Source organism: Urocampus carinirostris, chromosome 2, assembly GCF_059441175.1.
Source record: "Urocampus carinirostris isolate Australia breed hairy pipefish chromosome 2, RoL_Ucar_1.0, whole genome shotgun sequence".
Classification (NCBI taxonomy): Eukaryota; Metazoa; Chordata; class Actinopteri; order Syngnathiformes; family Syngnathidae; genus Urocampus; species Urocampus carinirostris.
Genome location: NC_142350.1, coordinates 7,221,813 through 7,237,757, shown reverse-complemented (window position 1 = coordinate 7,237,757; position 15,945 = coordinate 7,221,813). Strand labels below are relative to the sequence as shown.

Here is a 15,945-nt window from a genome sequence, read left to right as displayed (position 1 = left end):
TTAACAAGTGGACAGACTCGCCACGACAGCTAAGAGCTTAGTGCGTCTCCGGCACAATTCTGAGGTCATGGGTTGAAATCCGACTGCCCGCCTTCCTGTGCGGAGTTTGCATGTTCTCCCCTTGCTTGCGTGGGTCTTCTCCGGGAACACCAGTTTCCCCCGGCATTACAAAAAAATGCATGTCAAGTTAGTGGCCCCTATTGTCCCTATGTGTGAATGAGCGAGTTTGTCTCTGTGTGCCCTGTGACTCGCGGGAAAACGGTTCAGGGTGTCCCCTGCCCACTGCCCGAAAATAGTTGGAGATGGGCTCCAGCACCCCCGTGACCCTACTGAGGATAAGCGGTGCAGACAATGGATGGATGGATAAATACAAAATAAAAGGTTTTGCAATGCATAAGCATTAAGATTAGACTGTATTGGATCGAAATACTAAACCAGGCCAACTACAGCTGAGAGTATATTCTTTACTGCCTTCTAGCGGCTAGAGGGAACATTTGGTTTGTATTTGTTTTTAATCAAAACTTTTGACAGAAATGACCTCTTGACTTGCTTCTTTTTTTGACACATCTCAGGAATAAAATCCAACGGGGCGGGTCCGGCCCACAGGCCGTACGTTTGTCATGCCTATTTTAACTGATAGCAAAATAACCAATCACATATTTGAAAGAAAACGAAAAGAAGCCACAGACATGATGAGCACAGACATGATGAGTTTTATTTCGGATTAAAAAAAAGACAACAGCATGGTAACCAATCACCTGTTCTCATGCCGTACTGCAACGACTACACCATAAAGACAGAAGTTGAAAGCAACGGAAAAAGTCTTGATGGCATCTTCACGTTCAGAAGGAACCAAAGTAACAAATCTGTGGCTTTGCTATGTATTTTAATTAACTTCATCGGGTGTGGAACCACCTGAAGGTGGGGGTGGTGGGGGTGGTGGGGGTGGTGGGTTTCCTGGGGCCGGTGTTGGATCTACTGGAGCTGGTTGCGTCGGATCAGGATAGCCCCCTGAGTAATCAACTCCCTCGATCCAAATTTTGTCCTCGAAAATACGCAGTGAAAGGCCGACACCGGCGTTGAGCTTCAGAGCTTGGCTGAAAGCTGCATCCACGCATTTTACGTCGCTTGACTGAGTCGGTGCGGCCGTAACCGGTTCTCCCGCGCTGGCTGGCGGTGCCGCAGTTATTGTAGGTGCAGGTTGAGGTCCGTTTTCATCCTGAGTCTGTGCCAGACTCGATGGCAGGTTGATGATTCCTGTCAAGTAAATTGAGCTTTGTTGGTCCACATTACCTGAAAAGGACGTTTTTTCTTCTTTTTTTTTTTTGACTTACCAACCAGCAAAACGATAATACTCAACACTTTAAGAGTCCCCATTGTGTCAGACGTTGTTCTGTAAGAGAAAAAAAAAACAGTGAATGCGCTTGACAAGTTTTAGACCTAGCAATTAAACCTAGAGCGCTGATGGAATGCGTCTCATTGTCCAACCCCTTGGAACCAGTGCCCCACTCCGTCTCACTACTTTATCTTAGTCGACCATTTGGCATCGAAATCATCCCATCTAATGCACGTCAAGCATCCCAAATTAACATTTTGTTTAATCTGACCCCCCCGCCCCTCATGAGGATCCAATCTAGACTCGAGTAAGAAGAACACACTCACCAAACGGAATCAAGTAGGCCCCTGATTTGTTAGGCAGCCCGAACTGAGCTTTTATACTCTGCTGGCTCCGCGCGCCAAAAACATAATTAGCTTCGAGGTGAGGCATTTGATTTAATTTTCCTTCTGTTCACACGCTAGCAGTTGGTATACTTTAGGCGGGGCCTCGTCAAGCCACATTTCTCTGTCATATTTTCTCGCTGTAATCGATCAATTAGCTGAGTCATTTTGGACGGAACACAACGCACACAAGCTATGTGAAATAGTCCAATGTCACAGAGAAATAAGGACAATCCGGTTTTTCCGCTTTAAGGTTCGCTTGTGTCGATTTTGCAAGTTTTTTTTCTGGAGGGATGTTGCAAATCAGTGCTTAGCGTATCAGCCCCACGGTGCAGAGGTCCAGAGTTCAATTTCAGGAACCGGCCTCCCCGTGTGGAGTTAGCATGTTCGCCACTTGCCTGCATGGGTGTTCTCCGGGCACTCCGGTTTCTTCCCACATTCCAAAAAAACATGCATGTCAGGTGAGTTGGCCGGTCCAAATTGTCCCAGATTGCTGAAAGTCACATAAAACAAGGACTAACAGGCTCAGAGACAGTTCTTCCCCAGGGCCACCACCAATCTAAACAAGCATATAAAATTGTTAATATACATACACATTATATATATACCCCGCGACCCTACTGAGGATAAGCGGTGCAGCTAATGAGATGAGATTATATATATATATATATATATATATATATACATACACATACAGTGGCTTGTGAAACTATTTGGCCCCCTTGAACTTTGTGACCTTTTGCCACATTTCAGACTTCAAATATCCAGATCTAAAACTGTCATTTCATTTCTCAACAAAAATATATACAAATATATATATATAATAATAATAATAATAATAATAATAATAATTATATATATATATATATATATATATATATATATATATATATATATATACAGAAAAAAAATATATACAAATATATATACAAATATATATATATATATATATATATATATATATATATATATATATAGGTATATACATATATACATATATACAAACATATAATAATAATTTCCTTTGTATTGTCATTCTTTGTAAGAACGAAATGTCGATACACCATATATACATATATATATATATATATATATATATATATATATATATATTTATATATATATATATACACAAACATATATACAAGTATACAGCCTCAAGTCTTTTTGAATATGATCCCACAAGTTTAGCGCACCTATCTTTAGGCAGTTTTGCCCATTCTTCTTTGCAATAAGTCTCAAGCTCAATCAGGTTGGATGGGAGACGTTTGTGCTCAGCCATTTTTAGATCTCTCCAGGGATGTTCGATCGGATTCAAGTCTGGACTCTGGCTGGGCCACTCCAGGACATTCACGGAGTAGTTCTGAAGCCAATCTTTTGAGATCTTGGCTGTGTGCTTTGGGTCGTTGTCCTGCTGAAAAATGGACCTACGCCCCAGCCTGAGGTCAAGAGCGCTCTGGAGCAGGTTTTCATCCAGGATATCTCTATATATTGCTGCATTCATTTTTCCTTCTATGCTTACTAGTCTGCCAGTTCCTGCTGCTGAAAAACATCCCCACAGCATGATGCTGCCACCACCATGCTTCACTGTAGCGGTGGTATTGGCCTTGTGATAAGCGGTGCCTGGTTTCCTCCAAACATGGCACCTGGCATTCACACCAAAGAGTTCAATCTTTGTCTCATCAAACCAGAGAATTTTGTTTCTCATGGTCTGAGAGTCATTTAGGTGCTTTTTGGCAAATTCCAGACGGGCTTCCATGTTCCTTTTACTAAGGAGTGGCTTTCGTCTGGCCACTCTACCATACAGGCCCGATTGGTAGATTGCTGCAGAGATGGTTGTCCTTCTGGAAGGCCCTCCTCTCTCCACAGAGGAACGCTGGAGCTCTGACAGAGTGACCATCGGGTTCTTGGTCACCTCCCTGACTAAGGCCCTTCTTCCCTGATCGCTCAGTTTAGAAGGCCGGCCAGCTCTAGGAAGAGTCCTGGTGGTTCCAAATGTCTTCCATTTACGAATAATGGAGGCCACTGTGCTCATTGGGACCTTCAAAGCAGCAGAAATTTTTCTGTATCCTTCCCCAGATTTGTGCCTCAAGACAATCCTGTCTCGCAGGTCTACAGACAGTTCTTTTGACTTCATGCTTGGTGTTTGTGCTCTGACATGAACACTCAACTGTGGGACCTTATATAGACAGGTGTGTGCCTTTCCAAATCATGTCTAATCAACTGAATTTACTCCAGGTGGACTCCAATTAAGCTGTAGAAAGATCTCAAGGATGATCAGTGGAAAAAAGATGCACCTGAGCTCAATTTTGAGCTTCATGGCAAACGCTGTGAATACTTATGTAAATGTGATTTCTTAGTTTTCTATTTTTAATTAATTCGAAAAAAGTAAAAAAAAATATTTTTCACATTGTCATAATGGAGTATTTTGTGTAGAATTTTGAGATAAGAGATTTAATTAATACAATTTGGAATGAGGCTGTAACATAACAAAATGTGGAAAAAGTGAAGCGCTGTGAATACTTTCCGGATGCACTGTATATATTCGTTGTTGCAGCACTATTCTTTTAGTAGTTGCAGCCATTTTTGTCAACAATACAGTGCCATTTAGTGGCCAAATCTTACAGACTAAGACTTTAAGTAATTAAATTAAGCAATTGATTTCTTATCAGGCCAATAATAACTGTACTGTAGCTTTCTTGTAAAAAAATAAACACATTCGAGATGTTGAATTGTCCATCCCTGTTTTTCCTGCGACTGCCCGAAGATAGCTGGGATGGGGTCCAGCACTTCCGCGACTCCACTGAGGATAAGCGGAGCAGATAATGAATGAAGGATGGTTCTTTGAGTCTTTGAATTTAATATAGTGGAGACAAATGAAAACTATGTCAAATGATATTCAAATGTGATGACTTTAACCTCACACCAAATATGGTAAGCCAGAGCCGGTGTTGTTTTCCTCTTAGAATCCGATTTGTCTTTATTGTCATAATAACACAGTGAACATTATTTACAAGTTTAGACAGGAAACTTAGGAAACTTAACAGAGAACAATAAGTAAAAAAAAAAACACAAATACTTACAATACAATACACATTTCTTGTGAACAATACATTTTGGTACCAGTATCAGAGAATTGTTTGTTTTAAATCAAACCAAAATTAAAATAGTTTGTATTGTCATTAGGAGGGTTTGTACGGGTATTTGAAATCCTTAAAAATGCTTGAAGTGTAATGTTGTGTTTTCAATGATTCAAAAGCGCTTGAATTTTGGGTAAAGTTCTTGTAAATGCTTGAAAATGTTGCCATGCTTTTCAACATGTCCACTTAAAAATGATGCCTACACTGCTATCTGGTGGCCTGGCTTTGCCATTGCTTTTCTTTTTCTCTCGTGATTAACTGCAGCTGGCATTAGTTTGTATGGCATTGTACTATGAAGCATCATCGCCTCCGATGGGTAAGGGGCATGTTACACCGAAACAGGGCACTATAAAATGTGTGCAAGGATTATGAATCAGTTATGGACATTTATTTTGGGCCATTCCAAAAATTGAAAGTAGCCTTTCCCAGTGCTATATTGTAATGGAAAGAACTTATTGCAACTGAAAATGTAAGCTACATGTTATTGTCATTCCTACCCAATATGGGAAGCGATTTGTCTTGAATACAAATACATTCGTGATTTACTCAAAATCTAAAAGTCATATGTCGTGATAATTGCACATCAGAACCAGAACAGGAGAAGGACCTAGATGCGTAACGTTTTCACACAAGCTTTGTTGCAGACTGTATTGCATACCCCTCCGGGCAGTCATGCACGTGAACACAAACGCCAGTGCTTCAGCGATCGCTGGGCGGAAGAAGTAAGATAGTAGTCCGGCATGGAAAAACAGGAAGCCAGAGACCGACAAGATCGATACCAGATACACGAGCAGATACACGAGCAGATACCGGAAAGACGGGGTAGATACTGGACAGGACGGGACAGACAGGATCAATACCAGATACACGAGCAGATACCGGACAGACGGGATCTATACCGGACAGAACGGGACGGACAGGATCGATACCAGATACTGGAGATTGGAGTCAGATATCAGACAGGACGAGACAGGCGGGATCGATACCGGACAGGATACACAAGCAGGATTCCTGACAGAGTCAAAACACACGTCTTGCGGGTGCAGAGGTTAGTTGACGTACTGACAAGGTAGTGAGAGCACTGAGCTTAGATAGGAGGGAAGCCAATCAGGCAACGAGGCGCAGCTGGGGCCAAACGGGCGGGGCCAATTGAGGGCAATGAGCAACAGTGACCTGCACAGATTCTAAATCGCATAAGTAAATCATATTTGTGGTTATGCGAAACACACAATTCACACTAGATTTCCTCTTTTAATGATACTTCAGAAATGGGACAATTGGCTTTAAAGTCCTTCAAAAGTGCTGAAATTTGACCTTTAAAAGCTGTATTAACACTGCATTGACAACAACGTAATAAACATTTTCACACCAAGATCAGACATGACACTTGCTGTAGTCCTCTGGACCGGGCTGAGAGCAGACCATGATTTTCTGGGCTGTGTTGATAACTTCATAAGGTTTTTATGCTTGTAGCCATGCCAGCATGCCACAGCACGACTATTAACACAAAGATAATGGTCTTTCCATGAGGAAAGACCCAAAAATGTTTTGTGAATATTCAAATTGGAGTGGCGAAAATTATAGGATTCAATTTCTATTATAAGCTTATCATAATGATTATTAAATAGTTTAATTACTCGGTCTTGTTCCTTTTAGTTGGTAAACTATGATTCTGATAACTTTACCTGGCTGTTTTGTCTACATACACACAATTGATTAAATTGCTTTTGAGCAAATAACTTGTGTGTTAAATCAAATGGCTCATGAGTGTAGCAATGACTAAGCTAACGCTTTGGAATTGGATGAAACAAATAATTCTCAAATTTCAATTCAGCGTACAATACTTAACTGTTTTCCGACGAGCATCAAAAGAGTAAAACTCAACGTAAAATAACAAAAAAATCTTGATTTATCTTCCTGCCAAGATTGTTAAACACTGAGTTACCACACGTAACAGTTCCAAATTGTATTTATTTGTTTTAAATGCATTGTAAGATTTGGAAAAGATGACACGTGCAAACAATTCAATTTGAAAGTGCATTATTGCGTGGTTCCGGTCTTGTGGCGGCACCACTCTTTCCTACTGGAATTTTAGGGTTAGGCTTTTTGTTTCTGTAATGAGTTTTGATTGAATATGTTGGAACAGCAACATACTCTCACACAATTATATACCAATGGTTATATGACTGGTTTGTTGCGCCACCTTTCTGCCATACCTGTTTTTTTTTTGTATTCTATTGTATGTCAAGTTTTGTATAAACATGTGTTTGTTTGGATGAAAATATGTTTTATAGACCCACTTGCATATTTACCTTTTTATAAAAAATCTCATCTCATCTCATCAGCTACACCGCTTATCCTCAGTAGGGTCGCGGAGGTGCTGGAGCCCAGTTTTAGTGTATTCCACTTCTATTTTATTTTAACTTTGTTTACTTCTTGTGGACTCTATTTTGAGTGAATTTGGGTTTGTAAGGACACAATTGTCTTGAGATCAAATATCTAAAAAAAGAAACTTGCTTAGTTGAGTAATTTATATCATGCCAGGCGAAAATCATAGCCTAAACTGTAGCCGTTGATTCAAAGAAAGACTCAGTCTAAAACAATTAAAAAGTATCCCAACACAGTCATCTAGTGGCCAATATGAAAATAACACATTTAAACACCAGCACACTGTAACCAACTCCGCAGTAAAGAATATAAATATTAAATGATTGATCACACTGTTTAAAAGATTAGGAGTCATCAGATAATTGGAGAGAAACAGCAGAATAACAACTGTCGTTAGTGTCATTAATTACAAGGTAACGTACATTGCGCAATCATATACTGTAATACAATACTTTTAAGAAAACATGATGCAAGTAGTAGCCTACTTGCAGGCTGACCTAGGTTGTAAGCAGTGTTGGGGAGTAAAGGGATATATGTACTGTAACTGTGTTACGTAATTAAGATAACAAACGAATATAATTGTGTTCAGTTACAGTTACAAAAAAGACATAAAAGACATAATCAAAATTACAGGTACATTATTTAAAATAAAGAATACTCTTCAGGGTTACATTTGTATTTAAAACTATTTACATACACCAAATAGTATTTGGTATTTGAACACCCTGCTATTTTGCTATTTTCCCACTTAAAAATCATGGAGGGACCTGAAATTTTAATCGTAGGTGCACTGTGAGAGCGATAAACTAAAAAGAAAAATCCTGAAATCACAATGCATGATTTTTTTAACGATTTACTTGTGTGATATAGCTGCAAATAAGTACTTGAACACCTGAGAAAATGCATGTAAATTTTTGGTACGTAACCTTTGTTTGCTATTAGAGAGGTCAAACATTTCCTGTAGTCTTTCACCAGGTTTGCACACACAGCAGGAGGTATCTTTGCCCACTCCTCCACACAGAACTTCTCTCGATCAGTCAGGTTTCTGGGCTGTCGCTGAGAAACACGGAGTTTGAGCTCCCTCCAAAGATTTTCGATTGGTTTCAGGTCTGGAGACTGGCTGGGCCATGCTACAACCTTCATTTTCTTGTTACAAAGCCACTCCTTGGTTTTCCTTGCTGTGTGCTTCAGGTCTTTGTCTTGTTGGAAGACCCAGCCGTGACCCATCTTCAATGCACTGACTGAGGGAAGGAGGTTTTTCCCCACAATCTCACAATACACCGTCCCAGTTATACTCTCTTTATTGCAGTGCACTCGTCCTTTGCCATGTGCAGAAAAACTACCTCCATGCTTCAGAGTAGGGATGGTGTTCTTCGGATTGTACCGTATTTTCCGCACTATAAGGCGCACCTAAAAGTCTTATTTTTTTTCAAAAGCTGACCATGCGCCTTATAACACAGTGCGCCTTATATATGGCTCAATATTAAATTCGCAAGGTCTCGCAACTACGAGAAACAGCCGCCGACTCCATTTTTCGCGCTGTGCATACTGGGAAATATTAAACGATTGGTAGTTGCCGGGGCTCGTGTTGTATTTGTTTACTAAGTGGCAAAATGGCTACCCCATTAAACTGCTTAATTCATATTCAACAAATACAGTATTTGTCTGAATCCAGGGTTATGACTGGTGAAGATGTAAAGCACAATTTACCTTAAACAAACGCAGAATTATTCAGAATGTCACGTTTGAGAGAGAGAGAGAGAGAGCGAGAGAGAGAGAGAGAGAGAGCGAGATTCTCTTTCATACGTGCATTTGTATAAGAAAATGGCTCCTGTTAAGAGACACGCGTACAACGCCGAGTTTAAACTCAAAGCGATCAGTCACGCAGCACAACACGGCAATAGAGCGGCAGCGAGAGAGTTAAACTTAAATGAATCGATGGTACGGAAGTGGAGAAAGGATGAAGATAAGCTCCGCCAAGTAAGGAAAACTCAACAAAGTTTCCGTGGCAAAAAAGCAAGATGGCCAGAGTTAGAGGAGACACTTGAACAGTGGGTTGTTCAACAAAGAGCGGCAAGCAGAAGTGTCAGTACGATAACTATACGTATGAAGGCAACAGCGCTGGCACAAAAACACCGGACGTGTTGGATGGCCCATTCACTGAGATATGGTCAATTCGAACACAGCAGAAGAAGAATTCGAGGGATTCGTCGATGAGGAGCTTATAGAGTGATCTTTGTTTTTCTTTTGTGTGTTTACGTTTTACATTTTACAGTTATTATGTTATTGCTTTGCACTCGTTGTTTTTGCACATTACGAGTGTCACTTTATTGCGATTGCACTAACGTTTCATTCAAAATAACAGTATCAGACGTTTTTTTCTTTGCGTGTTGACTAAATGGACAAAAAATAAAATGATATGTCGATGTTGTTCAAAGATGTGTCACGAAAATGCTTTACCTCAGAGAAAATAATAAAACGGCTGTTTATTTATTTTGGGAGTGAATGGAGTTGTGGAAAGCTTGTTTGTTAATAAAGTTAGATCTTTTTGAATGTTTTGTTGACATTCCCTTGAGCGTGGCAACATCTAGAGGTTGCATAAAGTAACTACATTCTCTACTGTAGTCAAGTCGTCACATTTATTTACCGTAAATAGCCCTTAATCCCAAAAATGTCTCGAAGGACTGCACAGGATTACAATTACAAAATTGCACAATTACAAAATTGCACAATTACCTGATCTTAAACCAGCATGCACTTATAGCGCCTTATAATGGGGTGCGTCTTATGTATGGCACAAGTTTTAAAATATATCATTCATTGAAGGTGCGCCTTATAACATGGTGCGCCATATAGTGCGGAAAATACGGTACTCGCCATTCTTCTTCCTCCAAACACGCTTTGTGGAATTATGACCAAAAAGTTCTGTTTTCTCACCTGACCACAAAACCTTCTACCATGACTCTTCTGTATCATCCAAGACGGGCTTTGACATGTGCTGGTTCAAGCAGGGGAACCTTTCGTGCCATGCATGATTTCAAATCATGACGCCTTAGTGTATCTCCTACAGTAACCTTGGAAACGTTGGTCCCAACTCTTTTCAGGTCATTGACCAACTCCTGTTGTGTAGTTCTGGGCTGATTCTTCACCTTTCTTAGAATCATTAAGACCCCACGAGGTGATATGTTGCATGGGGGGTCCACTCTGTAGAGATTGACCGTCATATTAGCTTTTACCATTTTCTGAAGATTGCTCCAACAGTGGACCCCTTTTCACCAAGCTGCTTGGTAATTGCCTCGTAGCCCTTTCCAGCCTTGTGTTTACATGCCACACACTCGTTATGTGTTCTGTGGTTACTTTTCTTTGTCCGGTGTGGTAATAAGTGCACGCTTGTGCCGCGTGTACTCGGCGGCAAAAGTCACACTTTTACTTCCTCCGTCCTCCAGTGGAGCTTTCAAGTTGTTCTCAGGAGCAAGCGCCTTTTAAGGTCGGGACGGTAAGGTTCCCAAGCCAAAAAGCTACGATTCAGACACTTACTGCAAGACTCTATCTCAGGGGTGGCGAACAAGTTTGACACAAAGAGCCGAAATTTTTAACCGTGAGAGTCAAAGAGCCACACCACACACTGACAGGCATTAGACGTAACCCACGCAGATGAATGGCAGTCAGTTATGTGTGGAGCAGGATAAAAACAAATCTGCCAAATTAATTTCAAAATATAATTTATTATTTGTTATTAACTCTGATGGATTCAAGTGTGTTTTAAGAGGGGGGGGAACCTAAACATGAAACGAGGCAAAGAGCCACAGTATATGGAAAATATGATGAGGCAAAGAGCCGCGTGTTCTCCACCCCTGCTCTATCTCTTATCAAACAGGTGCTCGGAACTCCCTTGCTAACCATCTCCAACTTGAAGGCCGCTGAATACTTCTTGATCTGTGCAAGTTTGACTCCCAAATTCTGATGTTCTATTGCTCATTTATTATATCCGCAAGCTATCTAGTGACCAATATTATACACTACATTTCCTGTCCGAACCAATCAAAAACCTTAATGTGTCCTCCAATCAGAATCCACAAGATTGTATAAAAAAAAAAAAAAAAAAGAGGCACACACGAGTTTCCGGAAGTTTTTCATTTCAATTTACAAGAACGCAACATTGCCTTGTTTCTATGTACTTGCTTTTCTTTAATAAATGAGTTTGATCATGACTTAAACATTTCTAAATGTCAGAAGGACCAGAACAGAACAGGAAACCCCAGAGCGTTCGTTACGGTTCTTTATTTAGGGAAGCGTACAGGGCTAGCAGGAAAATGTAGCCAAATGGAGTGCTGAAGTCTAGCAGGTCAAGTTTACCGGGACTGGAGAGAAGATCGTAGCGTGGGACGGAAGCAGGCAGAATCAGGTAAACAGATCAAGACGGAACAGGTAATCAGGAAAGTCATACAGGGTACAAACGTAATCCTCAGACGAAGAGGTCTGGGCGTAGCGTGTTTAAGAAGGGAAAATTAGCCAATCAGAGGGCGTCCACGTGATTGCTCCAGGTGACTCGAGTTAGCAATCACGACAAAACCCGCCCCTCAAGGGACGGCTCCAGAAGTCCCAAAATCAAAAAGTAATCCACGGGCAGGCCGACAGGTAATCCAGAAAAAACGGAAAAGCAGAAAAAAATGAAGGTATTCCAAGGGCAAAAACCAGAAGTCAAAAGTAATCCAAACAGGCAAAAAAAAATATTCCAATACGTCACCCAAAGTCCTTGGCAGTCACTGAATCCACAAGCACATCTCCAACAACCCAAAAAAAGGAATAAACAATCCAACGATCAGTGACGAGACACAAGGCAACTGGAAAAACAAAACATAACAAAAAACAGAGAGTCAAATCAATACAGTACCTAAAATTCCTCCGAATGGACAGAAGCCCCCTCATCAGCATCCGAAGGGGCGGCAGAGGGTGGGTCCGGATGTGACCATGCAGAAGGCCCTCGGGGACAACCACGGCGCAGCGCTGGTTGATCCGGGTGTCGTTGGTGGAACTCTCTCACGAGGGAACGGTCCAGGATCTGCCGGGTGGGGATCCACTACCTCTCTTCCAGGCCATATCCCTCCCAGTCGACCAGGTATTGGAGTCCACGTCCTCTGCGTCGGGAGCGGAGCAGGCGACGAACAGTGTAGACAGGGTGCGTGGGGCCGGAGGAGGAGGAATCTCAGGTGGGAATCGTGCCCCCACTGTAGGACCTTCGAACGTAGGGGCTCTGGGACAAATAATCGGCCATCGGGACACGAGCTTGGTCTCGTTGTGCTTCAATCAATCGCCTCTCTATGTCCCATGTGACGGTTGCAACCATGCGTGATGCTGGGAGAATGGTAGCTGGACACTGGGGTTGGTCCTCGGGTTTCTGGAACTGTCTAGAAAGGGCGTCGGGTTTTACATTGCGGGAGCCGGGTCTGTAGGACGGGGTGAAATTGAAGCGGGCAAAAAAAAAAAACAGACCAACGAGACTGTCGTGGGTTTAGTCGCTTGGCCGAACGGATGTATTCTAAGTTCTTGTGGTCAGTCCAGACAATAAACGGCACTGTTACCCCCTCCAGCCAGTGCCGCCACTCTTCTAGCGCTAACTTAATGGCCAGCAACTCACAATTCCCCACATCGTAGTCGCGCTCAGCCGGGGATAGCTGCCAGGAGAAGAAGGCGCACGGGTGCATCTTCTGGTCCTTCGAAGATTTCTGGGACAGGACAGCCCCAACACCCACATCCGACGCGTCCACTTCAACCACAAGTTGCCGTGCGGGGTCTGGTACTTGCAGAATAGGGGCCGTGGAAAAGCAAGTCTTTAGTTTATTGAAGGCCTCATCCGCTGCGGGGGACCACCGGAAAGTGTCCTTAGGGCTGGTAGGAGCTGTGAGGGGAGCCACCACTGAACTGTAATTACGGATGAACCTTCTATAGAAATTGGCAAAACCAAGAAATTGCTGGAGCTTCTTACGATTCTCCGGAACGGGCCAAAAAGTGACAGACGATACCTTGGATGGATCCATCTCTATCTTCCCCTCGGTTATGATGTAGCCCAAGAATGACACAACCCTGGAGTGGAACTCACATTTTTCGGCTTTGACAAACAGGGAGTTCTCCAAGAGGCGACGAAGGACGAGCTCGACGTGTTTCTGATGTTCCTCTTGGGACTTGGAAAAGATTAGGATGTCATCCAGTTATACAAAAACAAAACGGTTCAGGACATCTCGTAACACGTCATTAATCAGAGCTTGGAAGACAGCGGGAGCGTTGGTTAACCCGAACGGCATTACCAGGTATTCGTAGTGGCCGGTGGGGGTGTTGAACGCCGTTTTCCATTCGTCTCCCTCCCGGATTCGGACCAAATGGTAGGCGTTATGGAGATCAAGTTTTGTGAATATCGTAGCCTCTTGAAGTACCTCGAAGGCAGAAGCAAGTAATGGTAACGGGTAACGGTTCTTTACCGTGATATCGTTGAGTCCCCGGTAATCGATGCAAGGTCGGAGGGATCCATCCTTCTTCCCAACGAAGAAGAACCTGTTGTAATTATATACATACATTTATCCTACAGTTGACATTAATATGTTATAAGTGTTCTCAGCCCTTTTTGTATAGTTTTCAGCCGTAAGCTGTTCTTCAAGGCCATGAGTTGTTTTTTGTTCAGTCTGTTTCACATTCCAGTGGGTGCACCCTGACCTGTGCATGCCATAACTCAAGTTGTTTTTCACCAAGAACCTTAATATTAGAAGGGAGGGTTTGGAGACTTCTTCAGAGTGAGGAGGAGATTTGTAACAGCCCGGTGTCCGCCGCTCTCATTATAATGATTAATAAAATAACCAAATCTCAATGACCGATTCTCTATGTCTTCTTTTATTTCAGAGCGTTTTATTAAAAATGTTGGGGACTTAAACGTAACGTTCAATTGGTCCTTCGAAACCAGATTCCAAGATACCTGACGATTCCAGGACGCGAGAGGAAAATCCAGGAAAGACTGGCCACAGCATAAAGACCCTTTTTCGGGGACTGGACCTTCCCTCGCGGGCTGGGATCCGACAGTTGACGGAAAGCCAAGGACTTAGAGAATCGTGAGTAAAATTTATTCATAACATGGTGTGCATGTAGATAACCAGTAAAAGTAAATAGCTCGCGGGGGGGTAGATTCTTAAGGTTTAAGGATCCTCCGTCGAAAAGTAAATGTATCGCGGGGGGTAGATTCTAAAGGTTTAAGCATCCTCCGTTGAAAAGATTAAGAATCCTCCGTAAAAAAGGAAAATCTACGGGGGGTAGATTCTTAACAGAGACAAAGATTAAGAATCCTCGGTTGAAAAGGAAAATCTACGGGGGGTAGATTTTTAACAGAAAAACCCTGACAATTCTAGACTCTATCAGGTAAATAGTTTTCAGACAGTTAAAATTCCGCGGGAGGTGTGGACTCCCCTAACCCAGCGCTTTAAAGTTAGTTAAATTTCTCAAGGATGCGCGGGGTCCTCTGTCAACTGAAAATAAGTGAAAAAAATAAAAAATACTCGATGAACTCCAATGTGAAGACTGGAGAGTCATTTATAGGGACGATCCAACCGCAATCGAGCCTCTGTGTTACTGGATGAGAGTGAGAAATTTAGGAAAAATATAAATGAGCTATTTTAGATGCGTTAAATCAAAATAATGCCGAAAAAGATAAAATATTCCTGTTTTCAGTTAAAAAAATTGGTAAAATAAGGACTGGGAAGACTAGGAAAAATCTAATTGAGTGAATTGGAATAGATTAATTTGAGATAAGGGCATTTTTATGCAAAAAAAAATATTGAAAAAATTGTTTATAGATACTTTTTTTAAATGAAAATGGAAAAAATTTATTGAGTGGAATTCAAATGAGTAAGATAACTTGTAGATCAATACACGCCATTTTCACATTAAATAGGTGAAGCTAAAATAGTAGATTTAATTGGTTTAAAGGAAAAAATAAAAAAGAAAGAGAAACATAAACATAAAGGGGAAAGTTAATTAAATATTAAAAGAGATAATTTGTTGAAAATTAAGTGAGACTAACCTTAATACAATAAATTGGGACAAATAACCTTACTTTTCCAAGATTGAACTGTGTTAAATCTAGATGACTAAAGTAAATGGGTGAGAGTGGAGCACATTATAGAGTGCTTTTGGAGGTCTTCATTGACTTGAAAAGCGTTGTATAAATGCAGACCATTTACGATTTATAACATTACTTTTATAGAAATACCGTAATGTATCATAAAAAGGAGTGTTTTCAGAAGATAACGAGAAACTGATTGAACCTGAGTAGGTAGGATCATAGGAATTTAAAAATAGCAGATTATTATCTTGAGACAGATCATGAGAATTTCAAAATATATCTGCATGGATAAAAAATAATGTCTACATGGCCATTTAACTAAAAAAAATTGTTCTGTGTAAAAAGTTTTTAGAACACGCATGGGTGGATTGGAGAATGACGGACGTATGGTCTGAGATTAATGGTCATTATGCAAAGTTAGAAACACAGTTAATTCGCGGGATCAAGAGTAAGTAAATCAAGAAGGAAAAGGAAAGTAAAATTTTGGCAGATCTCCGAGAAATGAAGAAGGATTATAGTCAAGGCGGATGGCGCACCAGTTGGAGGTCATAGCGACAGCCTTGGCAGTGATTAATTAAAAGGGAGGACAGTGAT

The 15,945-nt window shown here is 41.3% G+C and overlaps 1 protein-coding gene across 5 annotated transcripts; it reads right to left on the bottom strand.

Annotated features, from left to right (window-relative positions):
* Positions 1-724: 724 nt before the first annotated feature.
* Positions 725-10,289, bottom strand: LOC148370845 (uncharacterized). Of its 5 annotated transcripts, none has more exons than XR_015849614.1 (3): positions 8,958-9,460; positions 1,335-1,393; positions 725-1,257 (listed from the first exon to the last, which is right to left on the bottom strand). XR_015849614.1 is itself a non-coding variant. In XM_088327771.1 (3 exons), the coding sequence occupies exons 1-3, from the start codon at positions 10,205-10,207 to the stop codon at positions 887-889; spliced, it is 453 nt and encodes a 150-aa protein (XP_088183897.1). In that variant the 5' UTR covers positions 10,208-10,289; the 3' UTR covers positions 725-886. The 5 variants fall into 5 exon arrangements, 3 of the variants coding, with proteins under 3 accessions (XP_088183897.1, XP_088183896.1, XP_088183898.1); XR_015849613.1 differs by lacking the exon at positions 8,958-9,460 and adding an exon at positions 1,663-1,734; XM_088327771.1 differs by lacking the exon at positions 8,958-9,460 and adding an exon at positions 10,185-10,289.
* Between the last annotated feature and the right edge of the window lie 5,656 nt (positions 10,290-15,945).

Excerpts from the sequence above, each read along its gene's own strand:
- LOC148370845 (XM_088327770.1), bottom strand. The coding sequence starts at position 8,202 with ATGTTTGACCTCTCTAATAGCAAACAAAG. Across the intron at positions 1,394-8,173 it reads CTCTCTAATAGCAAACAAAG|AACAACGTCTGACACAATGG; the intron begins GTTACGTACCAA and ends TTTCTCTTACAG. Across the intron at positions 1,258-1,334 it reads TATTATCGTTTTGCTGGTTG|GAATCATCAACCTGCCATCG; the intron begins GTAAGTCAAAAA and ends TTTACTTGACAG.